General features: G+C 41.6%; 1 protein-coding gene across 1 annotated transcript; it reads left to right on the top strand.

The window, feature by feature from the left end:
* Positions 1–1,122: 1,122 nt before the first annotated feature.
* Positions 1,123–10,861, top strand: TOMM7 (translocase of outer mitochondrial membrane 7). Its single transcript, XM_060196103.1, has 3 exons — positions 1,123–1,321; positions 4,868–4,916; positions 10,631–10,861. Exons 1-3 carry the CDS (start codon positions 1,138–1,140, stop codon positions 10,644–10,646), a joined length of 249 nt encoding a protein of 82 aa, XP_060052086.1. The 5' UTR covers positions 1,123–1,137; the 3' UTR covers positions 10,647–10,861.
* Positions 10,862–11,894: the final 1,033 nt, after the last annotated feature.

The following is an 11,894-nucleotide window of genomic DNA, read 5'->3' on the forward strand; positions in this document are numbered from 1 at the left end:
CTTCGTCTTGAAGAAACAAAGAGATACTGCGAGAATTTAAATAGCCTGCTCATAATCGTATGGTAAATTAGGGGAAAAAAAAAAAGGTTGGAACAATAATCAAGCCTGGACTTGAGTTAATGTTCCCACTATGTTAGGCAAGGAGTACTTGGGAGATGCATTTCAAAAAAAATGAGTAAGATTAGGGGCCAAGTGGTGGCTCACCTGGTTGAGTGCACATGTTACAATGCGCAAGGACAGGGGTTCGAGCCTCCAGTCCTCCCCCACCCTGCAAGGGGGAAAGCTTCACAAATGGCGAAGAGGGTTGCAGGTGTCTCTCTGTCTATCTCCCCCCTCCTCTCAAGTTGTGGCTGTCTCTATCCAATAAATACATAAAGATACTTTAAAAAACGAGTATGATTGGGAGTTGGGCGGTAGCGCAGCGGGTTAAGCACAGGTGGTGCAAAGTGCAATGACCGGCTAAAGGATCCCGGTTCGAGCCCCCGGCTCCCCACCTGCAGGGGAGTCGCTTCACAGGCGGTGAAGCAGGTCTGCAGGTGTCTGTCTTTCTCTCCCCTTCTCTCTGTTCTATCCAGGAATGATGACAACAGTAAGAACAACAATAAAACAACAAAGGCAACAAAATAAATAGATATTAAAAAAAAGAAAGAAAAGATACATTTTAAAAAATGAGTAAGATTGTGGAAAGAGAAAGGGTGTGCGCGGGATGGGTGGTGGCGAACCTGGTTAAGCGCACACGTTACGATGCACAAGGCTGGTTAGAGACCCCAGGCCCCACCTGCAGCAGCAAAGCTCTGAGAGTGGTGGAGGCGTGCTGCAGGCGTCTTTCTCCTCTCGATTTCTGGCTCTCTGTCCAATAAATAAATACAATACAAAAATTTAAAAATGTTAAAAAGAGAGAGAAACGGGGCTCTGTACTGCACTATAAGAGCATTGCTTCTAAGACACCGCAATCACGCAAACCCGGAAAGTCTTCGCTTGTGAGGAGAAAAGCGTCTTTGGCCTCCAGACGCAGGAGAACAAACTACGCAGGCGCCTCCCAGGGCCAACGCGAGTAGTGTAAAGGCGGAGAATTACGACCTCTGCTGACGACACTCACGACTCTTGCCGTAAAGGTCGCCGGGGGAGGGGGGGCGCATGCGCACTTCGCTCCCCGCCGGGATTTCCGACGCGACCACCGCAGTAGCTGCTTTCCCCCGCGCCGCCGTTGCCGCGACCATGGCGAAGTTGAGCAAAGAGGCCAAGCAGAGGCTGCAGCAGCTCTTCAAGGGCGGCCAGTTTGCCATCCGCTGGGGCTTTATTCCTCTCGTGATTTACTTGGGTCAGTGGGAGAAGAACTGGGGCGGGGGGGGCGGGGCTGGGCGGAGCGGAGCCTGTTGCGCTTTCCCGGGCGGGAGGCGAGCGACGCCGCCGCATCCTCGCCGAGCTGGACGAGGGCTGTCGGTCTAGCCTCACCTCGAGTTTTGATTCTCTTCCACAGTGTGACCAATTAAAAACAATTTTTTTTTATTCCTAAAGCCCTGCTCAGCTTTGGTTTATGTTGGTGCCGGGGGATTGAACCTGGGACCTCAGAGCCTCAGGCATGAAAGGTGTTTGCGTCACCATTTCGCTGTCTCCCCTGCCTTTTACTTTTTTTTTAAATTTAGTTTATTATTTTTATGAAAAACGTAACCTCTTCGTTCTCCTTTACCTCCGTACAGTGGAGGTGGCCCCTCTTCCGGATTGTGCGAGAACCTTCACTCGTGTGAAGGCAGGCGGCTGCCTCGAGCCGTTTTTTGTCACTAAGTGTGTTCTCTGGACATTTTGTCACCCCCCCCCCCCCTTTTCTAAGTGGAAAGAGCCCCGTGCTCTTCACGGTCATGGCGCTGCTTGGAAGCAAGGCTGTGATTGCAGTGGTTGGGTGTCTTGGCTTTTCTCACCTGTGCAGTGAAGGGCTTGGGTCTTTCTTTCTTTCTTCCTTTCTTCCTTTCTTTCCTTTTTTTTTAAACTAAAAGTCTCATTTTACTTTTTAAAATATTTATTAACAAGAGAGCATTGCTGTTTTTTTTTTAACGTTGAAAGAAACTTTTTTTCTTAATAAAAAAATTATGTATTTATTTATTGGGAAGAGAGAGAAATTGAGAGTGAAAGGGGAGGTGGAGAGGAACAGAGACAGAGAGACACCTGCAGCGCAGCCCTGCTTCACCACTTGTGAGGCCTCCCCCTCCCCCAGTTGGGGATCAGGGTCTTGAACCTGGTACCTTGTGCACTGTAATGTGTGCGCTTCAGCAGCTGCACTGCGGCCGGGTCCCCGTAACTCTCATTTTACTAGTCAGGAGACTGGGTCATAGTTTAGTTAGGACCTTGCAGCTGTTAATTGGGGGAAGTAGGAAGGAGCTCGAGCACTCTGGGTCAAGATCCATACACCTGTGTTGCACAGAAAAGATTTGTTAAGCGCTAAGGCAAATAGCTCCAATTAGGACTAACACAGTGGGTCCTTTTATTGTAGCTTTGGGTCGTGACTTATTTTGATGATCTAGTTGCCATGTTCAGGCAAATGAAAGGAAAAGGACCCCAGCTTGTTATTTTTACCTTTTTAAAAGTGTTTTTATTTACTTATTATTGGATAGAATCAGGGAAATTGAGGGTGAGTTGGAAATAGAGAAGGACCTGCAGCCCTTTTTCACCACTGGTGAAGCTTTTCCCCTGCAGGTGCTGGAATCTGGTTTTTGTGCACTGTGATGTGTGAGCTTAATCAGATGCATCACCACCTGGCCCCCTTATTTTTACCTGCATAAGACTCGACTTCACATTTTAAAATCCTAGAAATCTAGCAAGGTGCCGCTTCCTCTTTATTTATGAGTCACAGACTATGTTGGATTTTTATTTTATCAGAGCACTGCTCTGCTCTGGCTTTGGGTGATACTAAGGACTAAGAGGCATGAAACTGTGTTGCCTGAACTATTACTGCTGTTTCCCAAGCCTTAAGTGCATTCATTGGATCGACCTTCTCGTGGTGCATCCCGTGAGTACCCATTCATTGGGGAAACTGACGATCCTTCCTAGCCGACTGAATCCACATGGATCCCAGTCACTTTCAAAGCCAGCAACAAGCAGCTCCTGACAGCTTTCAACCTGACGCTGTTGACTGGCTACGGAAGAAGGGCAAACGCTAGAAGAAGTGCATTCACTTTAAAAAATAATGTATTTTGTTTATTTATTGAATAGACAGGCAGAGAAACAGAGGGAAGGGGGAGATAGGGAGAAAGAGACATTTGGACCACTGATGCTTCCCTCCTGCAGGTGGAGACCAGGGGGACTTGAATCCAGCCAGGTCTCTGCATCGTAACATGTTCACTCTGCCAGGTACATCACTACCCGCCCCAAGTGCATTCACTTTTGACGGTGCCTTCAGTTGTTGATTTCAGGTTGCAAACCTATTGATAACTTGGTGATACTTGTCTGTACAGGCTCTATTTTTTCTTTTTTTTTTTTTCTTTTTTGCCTCCAGGGTTATTGCTGGGGCTCAGTGACTGCACCATGAATCCACTGCTCCCCGAGGCCATCTTTTTTTTAACCCCCTCCTTCTGTTGCCCTTGTTGTTGTAGCCGTGTTGTGGTTATTATTGTTGTTGATGTCGTTCGTTGTTGGATAGGGCAGAGAGAAATGGAGAGAGGAGAGGAAGACAGATACCTGCAGACCTGCTTCACCGCCTGTGAAGCGACTCCCCTGCAGGTGGGGAGTCAGGGGCTTGAACCGGGATCCTTTACACACAGGTCCGTGCGCTTTGCGCCACGTGCGCTTAACCCGCTGCGCTGCCGCCCGTCCCCCCTCTACATTTTTTTTTTTTTTTATTCTGAATTAAATTTAAAAGGAAAAAAGAAAGGGTGGGGGTAGATAGTATAATGGTTAGACTCATGTCTGAGGTTCGGAAGTCTCAGGGTCAACCCCCCCGTACCACTGTAACCCAGAGCTGATCAGTGCTCTGTTAAAAAAAAAAAAAAAAAAAAGATTCTCCCAGGTTTTGGTGACATTGTATTGGCTTAGGTTATAGGTTTAGATTATAATAGTAGGTTCAAGTCCTGGTTCCCCACCTGCAGGGAGGGGGTGGGGGGGGTTTAAAGTGGTGAACCAATGCTGCAGGTGTCTCTCCCTATCTCCCTCTTCCCTTTCAATTTCTATCCCTTTCCAAAATAAATTGAAAAAAAAATTACAGGATTAGAGCAGTAATTGTGGCAGTCTACTTTTACAGTTAGCCTCCTTCCCAACCCCTGGATGCCATCCCACTACTCCTATTTAATTTAATGGTAGAAGGGCCAGTTTGGATAGTAAAATGTCAAATGCTGGGAGTGGATTCTTTTATCAGCTAAAAAAAAAAAAAAAAGGGTAATAGGACCTTTGAGTCTTAACCTTCTATATGTTCCCTGCTTTTTCCAGTAGTGTTGTATACATAGGGATACTGTTTTGCCTTGATTTTTCTTTCTCTGGCTTCTTCCTTTCCCTCCCTCCCTCCCTCCCTCCTTCCCTTCCTTCCTTCTTTTTTATTTTATTTTTTTTAACTCTGGCTTTTCATTACCTTTCTCTATTTTTTAATTTTTTTAACTTTATTTTTATTTATTTTATTTTTTGAGAGAGAAGCAGAGAGAGAGACACACACACTGAGAGAGAAACACCAGAGCACTGCTCAGCTCTGGTTTATGAGGGTGTGGGGGATTGAACCTGGGATTTAGGAGCCTCAGGCATGAGAGTCTGTTTGCATAACCATTATGCTGTCTCCCCCGTCCTACCTTTCTCTCATTAAAAGGAAAAATCTTGATTGTAAAACTCTGTCTGCCGTGATTTTAATTAGTACTTTTTTTTTTTTTTTTTTTCTCCCCTTCCTTCCTAGGGTTTAAGAGAGGTGCAGATCCTGGAATGCCTGAACCAAGTGTTTTAAGGTACTGCTCTTGAAAAATAAGCTTTGCAAATGTTCACATTATAAATGCTAAATCATCGGGTAGCAAAAGAATGGTGGTAGGCATTGTAATGGAGCTTCTCCAATCAGTATAGTTTACTGCTGTTGGGAAATTTCAAGTTTGTATAGCTTGTGCTACCAGTTAACTGTTTTCTCTTTTTCCTCCTTACTATGTGCATATCATGTCATTTAAGCATATTTTAAAGGGAAAAGCAATTAATTTGAGCCTACGGCAGTGGTTTCTTGAGCCACAGGACTTTCATTCATTGGACAGTGCTCTGATCTTTCTTTTAAAGTAAATCTTAGGAAAAAAAGAAAAGTAAACTAATTTTTTTATCTCACCACTGTAAAAGTTGAATTTTGTTGTTGTTGCAGAGGCTACACTGCTTGGCCTTGGCTTTTTCAGATAGAATGACTTAATAGGCAGGGAGAGACAACAGCACTGAAGGTTTTCCCTGTGCAGTTGGAACCCTGTTCTAAACTGGGCTGCAGGCATGACAGAATAGCCACCGTATCAGGTGACTTATCTTACCCACTGATCCAGGTTGGACTGTTTTTAATTTTCCATATTAACATTTCATCCTTTTTTAGATAAACCACTAATATCATCTTTACAAGGGTACATAGGATTTTATTTATTTATTTATTTATTTGTTGGATAGAGAGAAATTTTGTGTGGGGGGGAAGACACCTGCAAACCTGCTTCACCACTTGTGAAGCTTTTCCGCTGCTGTTGGGAACCAGGGCCTTGAACCTGGATCCTTGTGCAGTAATGTATGTGCTTAACCATGTGTGCCACTGCCTGGCACCAGATTTTGTTTCCTTCACCTGAATTTTTGTTGATATCCTGTACATTTTTCATTTTTTTATTTGATATACAATTTTTTTGTATTCTATGTAAACAAAATAATGAACATTTTTTTGCACATAGATTTTTCTAGGTTTTTATTTCCTTATAAATTTTCATGGAATTAGTCAACAGTGTGAATGTTTATAGCTCAGTAAATGCCACAAAAATTGGCAAATTCTTAATTTCAGATTAACTTTGTCACTGGTAGTTAAGTGCTTGTAAAAACTTAATGCACGGGGGTCGGGCGGTGGCGCAGTGGGTTAAGCGCATGTGGCGCAAAGCGCAGGGACCGGCGTTAGGATCCCGGTTCGAGCCCCCGGCTCCCCACCTGCAGGGGAGTCGCTTCACAGGCGGTGAAGCAGGTTTGCAGGTGTCTGTCTTTCTCTCCCCTTCTCTGTCTTCCCCTCCTCTCTTCATTTCTCTCTGTCCTATCCAACAACGAATTGCGTCAACAAGGGCAATAATAATAACCACAACGAAGCTACAACAAGGGCAACAAAAAGGAGGAAAAATGGCCTCCAGGAGCGGTGGATTGATGGCGCAGGCACCGAGCCCAGCAATAACCCTGGAGGAGGAAAAAAAAAAAAAAAAACTTAATGCACGGGGGCCGGGTGGTAGCACAGCGGGTTAAGCACACATGGCTCAAAGCGCAAGGACTGGTGTAAGGATCCCAGTTTGAGGTGGGGACCTGCGACCCCCCACCCATAGGTCCCCACGTCAAACTGGGATCCTTACACCAGCAGGTTTGCAGATGTCTTTTCTCTGTCTTATCCAACAACAATACTAATAACAACAACAGTGATAAACAACAAGGGCAACAAAAGGGAAAAAAATGGCCTCCAGGAGCAGTGGGTTTGTAGTGCAGACACTGAACCTCAGCAGTAACCCTGGAGGCAGAAACAAACAAAAAAACTTAATGCACTTGTGTGTTCATACACACGTGCACATGGAGACTCAGATATGAAAAACTTTTGCATAGCCATTATGCTATCTTCTCCGTCCCCTAATAGACTTCACTGAGTATCCTGAGGTTTCTGTTTCTTCAAACTACTAAAAGCCACTTTTTTCTAGATAGTGGTAATATTAACTCTCACCTACAATGTGTTAGTCACTATTTTTTGATGTTTTATATATAATGTCTCTTAATTGTCACTTGAATTTCATTTCAGAGCAGGTGAGATTAGTGGTTTTTGAAGATGACGCTCTTCATTGGGCTTTTTCCAGAGTACAGTGTTATCTGATAAACATTTTCTCCCCATCCACTCTGCCTTGTTGACTCCTTTCTCAAAGAAAAGTTGCTTTTTAGATTTTCACCATATCTGTCTTCAATCTGTCCATTTCTGCAGTTGTTCTCCCTTCTCCTCCCCCATAAAGTTCTTAAGCAAATGGCCTTTACTCCCAGCTCCCTTTTAATCTTTGGTTTGGCATCTTAAAACTATTTTTAGAAATCTTTACTAAGTTCCTTTTTTTTCTCAAACCCCCCCCCCCCTCTTTCTTAACTTAAACTGTTGATTTTCTGTGAAATGGAACTTGAGGTTATGTCTCTGCTACTTACTAGCTGAGTGGCCAGTTATTTTATCAGAAAGATTTTATCTTAGGAGAACATCAAGGCTGGGGTTATCTAGCCAAACTATGAATATTTTTCAAGCAGTGGAAATTATTACCAAACATTGTTCCCAAGAAGCTGTTAATCTATGTTTCTTTTTTCTTTTGTTTCCAATTTTTAATTTTTTAAAATACTTTTATCGGGAGTGGGCCGGTAGCGCAGTGGGTTAAGCGCACATGGCTTAAAGTGCAAGGACCGGTGTAGGGATCCTGGTTTGAGTCCCCTGCTCCCCACCTGCAGGGGAGTCGCTTCACAGGCGGTGAAGCAGGCCTGCAAGTGTCTCTCTCTCTCTCCCCCTCTTTGTCTTCCCCTCCTCTCTCCATTTCTCTCTGTCCTATCCAACAACAACGACATCAAAACAACAGTAATAACTAAAACAACAATAAAAACAATAAGGACAACAAAAGGGAAAATAAAATATATAAAAAAGTTATATATATATATATATATTTTTTTTTTTTTATCAGAGCACTATTCACCTCTGGCTATTCACTATTCACCCCCACTCTGTGGGGGTATGGGGATTGAACCTGGGAACTCAGAGCCACAGGCATGAAAGTCATTTTGCATAGCTAGCTATTATTCTGTCTCAGTCCAAAGCCATTAATCTTTCTAAGGTGAAAGTCTCTAAATTGGGCATAATAATATTTTGTAAGGCTACTATAAGGATTTAGTAAAACTTTTATATGTGAAGCATTAATCAGTCTTTATGAAGCAATATGTGAACAATAAATTGTAAATAGTAATTTTAAGTCTTTTGAGTCATCTTCTTTACTCTCTTCTGTAAGAGCAATGCTCTTGCTACATGACAGCTGCATGCTGTTCCTGCCTTAGTGTGCTTATAAGACTCCCTGAGTCTGGAATGCTGCTTCCCTTCAGTGTCTTCTTGAAACGTCCTTCTGCAAAAACCCTTCATATGTCTTCCTCAAATCTTTTCCACTCCTGTCTAAAACCACTTTTTTTTTTTTTTACTATAGTATTCTTTTGTTTGTCATTAACAGCTTTGCAATACATTCATTGTTTGTTTTTATATTTGTCTTGTAAATACCTTAGCTTAGGTGCCCTAACCTGTCAGTGTTTCTGTAATCTACCTATCATTGCATCTTGTGGTACACTTTTTAGACTGAACTTACATGCTGGGAAAACAACCATTTTATGTGTCCTTAGGTGATCTAGGATCCGTGGTAATAGGATGTGCTCTTCTGATGTATATCTTTTTGGCTTTAATTATCTTGTTAAGAGTTGATGTTTTAAAATTGCAGACTTGATAAAGCACCCTCTCTGCTTCACAGTGTTAGTTTTTTCCATTTCTTTATCTAGTCCTATTGCCTCTTTCCTTTCTGGTGCTGATTTACTCATTCTTTCCTGTCATTAGGGGCCTCTTCTGATATCCTTTGAAGGGTAATTGTTTTAGGAAATAATTCAGTTTCTTATACTGTTCTAGGATTTCATATATAATTTTGTTTGTTCTGGAGAAACTTATGGGAATTTTTTTTTTAAAATTTTTTTTAAATATATTTATTTTATTTTATTTATTTATTCCCTTTTGTTGCCCTTGTTGTTTTATTGTTGTAGTTATTATTGTTGTTGTCGTCGTTGTTGGATAGGACAGAGAGAAATGGAGAGAGGAGGGGAAGACAGAGAGGGGGAGAGAAAGATAGACACCTGCAGACCTGCTTCATCGCCTGTGAAGCGACTCCCCTGCAGGTGGGGAGCCGGGGTTCGAACCGGGATCCTTATGCTGGTCCTTGTGCTTTGCGCCACCTGCGCTTACTTATGGGAATTTTTTTAAAAGAATTTATTCGTGAGAAAGATAGGAGGAGAGAGAAAGATCCAGGCATCACTCTGGCCCATGTGCTACCAGGGATTGAACTCAGGACCTCATGCTTGAGAGTCCAGTACCCTACTGTGCAACTTCCAGACCACATAAAGAAATCTTTATAGGCTGCTTAGTCTGTACTCTGAAAAGAACCAGAATTATATCTGCTATGGATATTTATTAATGTAAAATTCACTAATACACAATTTTTATTTGTTAATACATTATGTGCATACACATTTATCTATACAAACTTTTCCAAACAATTTAGCTAATGATTTGTTTCCTTTGCTAAATTGTGGATTCCTTGGAATCTCGACCACATTTGTCACAGTGCTGTTTTGCCCGTGGTGGGACATGGTCAGCAGTTGTTGAAACTAGTACGAGTGCCTATTCAAAGTGCATTGCTTTAGTTAACGAAGGGCAGTGCCTTAGTAAAACATTATTTAGCAAAATATATGAAAACTCTAGAAAATCATTCTCCCCATTACCTGTTTAAACCAAGGAACACAGTAAGTTTTCCTCTTTATTCTGGATGCTTGTATCATTGAGGCTTTAGTGGATGAGTTATTGTTGTATGCAAAATGTTTGGGGTTTAATATGAGATTTTAATATTGCTTCTGAAAATTTGGAAACATGCATCTTGGTCTTTTCCCTAGGCAAAAGGAAAATACTTTGAAAAAAGTAAACTTGACAAAGTACTCAAATTGTCAGTTTGTATTGTAGTTTTATATGTGTTGACATGTGACTACATTTATCATAGCAGAGCTTAGAAAAAAAAAATCATCTTTTCTCTCTAAATGCTGTTGCTTAGTCAACAATTGATTTGGGGGTTTGGACTAATTAGTAGCTAGAACTAGTAGTTAAGAACTAGTTGAATGGGAAATGAAGGCTATTATTTCTGGGTTCATGGGCTAATGGTTAAAAGCACTTGGGTCATACTCTGGGACTATGGGTAGGCAACCATATTAAAGCCTTGGTTTCCACATCGTTAAATTGGGAGTTGTGATTAGCTGTCCATACAGTGTTGACCCACAGAAAGCACTTAATATCTTTTTCATTCAGGGTGATCCATTCAGTAAATGTTATTTTTAGTAATGTTAATGGCTTGCATTTAATGGCATGAATTTTCTTGTTTCACTATTCTTTCTTATGTTACAAACTTTTGTCTTTTGCTCTCATTTCATTAATGTGCATTTTCCTTTTCGTTTATACACTAATTATACTCAAAGCTAAAGCACTGTATTACTTTAAATGTGATTCTGTGTTTTTTTTTCCTCAGTGTGATTGAGTCTAATAATTGAATTTGATAGGTGAATAAACACAAACATGAATATAAAAATTCTTGTAGTTCTTAAGTTATGTTTAGGAGGTTTTTATTTTGGGGGTTTAATTGATTTCTCCTCTTCACAAACATTTTAGCTTGCTTTGGGGATAAAGGACTATTTGATCATCTGGATTTGGAAGCAGTCAGTGAACAAGAACAACATGGAAGGTGTGCTCTCTGGCTGGGATAAGAGATGGAACCTCGTTCAGACATTCGCCAGTTGGATGGCACAGGGCTCTTACTTCACAGATTCGTCTGTGGCAGAGTGGAACCTCTCTGGATTTATTTATGACAGACTGTATTGAAATAAATGTTTCTTAACAATGTCATGTCTTGAAGCCTTTTTTAATTGACCGTGTAATAAGACAATATGTTAAGTAAAAACTAGCCTTTTCATACTTTTTTTTTTTTATAGCAGATTTCATTGTATTAACCCAGATGCCATTTTAAGAAATTTGAAGGGCAGCAGGGGTAGGTAGTATAATGGTTATGCAAAGAGACTCATGTCTGAGGCCCCAGAGGATTTGAGGATTTCAATACAGAATAATAGGGTCAGGCAGTGGCGTGGCGCACCTGGTTAAGCGCACATATTACAGTGCACAAGGACCAAGGTTCAAGCATCTGGTCCCCACCTTGGGAAAGCTTCATAAGTGGTGAAGCAGGATTCTCTGTCTCTCTCCCTCTCTATCTCCCCCAACCCCTCTCAATTTCTTTTGTCTCTATACAATAATAATAATAAAGTATATTTCTTTATAAAAAATACAGAATAAATATTGGACCAGGGAGGCTGGTAAAATAGCTCACTTGGATAGTGTGTTGCTTTGCAATGTATGAGACCCAAGTTTGAGCCTGGCCTCTACTACATTGAAGGGAGCTTTGGTGCTGTGGTTTTTTTTTTTCTCTCCTTTTGCTTCTCAATTAAAATAAACAGACAACACGGCCATAGGTTCATTCCTTAGCACCTCATTTAATAAAGCAAGGTTACTATCAGTAACAACCTCCCAAAGATTGAGAGCCAGAAAGTCAAAGTGACTTGGGATAGAATATAGGACTAGGCAAGTATGAATCCCTAAGGTTGATCCCCAGCACTGCATATGTGGCAGAGTGGTGCTCTGGTCTCTCAAAAATGGATAAATCCTAAGGAAGAATTTTAAAATTTCCAAGTCTTTTCCTGGTTATTCTTAAACTTAACAAATGGATCCTGGCTTTCTTTTGCAGTGAATAATTCTCTGGAATGTTCTGAGGTGGTAAAAGTTTACAAATTCAGTTTTTGAGTTCTTTCAGTGAGTTAAAAGGAAATTCTGATGGGAAGAGATTGATGTTCTGTGACTCTTACTTGGTTGAGGTTGAGAATGGCAT

This window comes from Erinaceus europaeus, chromosome 8 (genome assembly GCF_950295315.1).
Source record: "Erinaceus europaeus chromosome 8, mEriEur2.1, whole genome shotgun sequence".
In the NCBI taxonomy this organism is placed as follows: Eukaryota; Metazoa; Chordata; class Mammalia; order Eulipotyphla; family Erinaceidae; genus Erinaceus; species Erinaceus europaeus.

What these genes read in the sequence shown, in the direction of transcription:
- TOMM7 (XM_060196103.1), top strand. Translation starts at nt 1,138, where the DNA reads ATGCGCACTTCGCTCCCCGCCGGGATTTCCGACGCGACCACCGCAGTA. An exon ending in TCCTCTCGTGATTTACTTGG is followed by an intron (nt 1,322 to 4,867) that starts GTCAGTGGGAGA and finishes CTTCCTTCCTAG; the next exon opens with GGTTTAAGAGAGGTGCAGAT.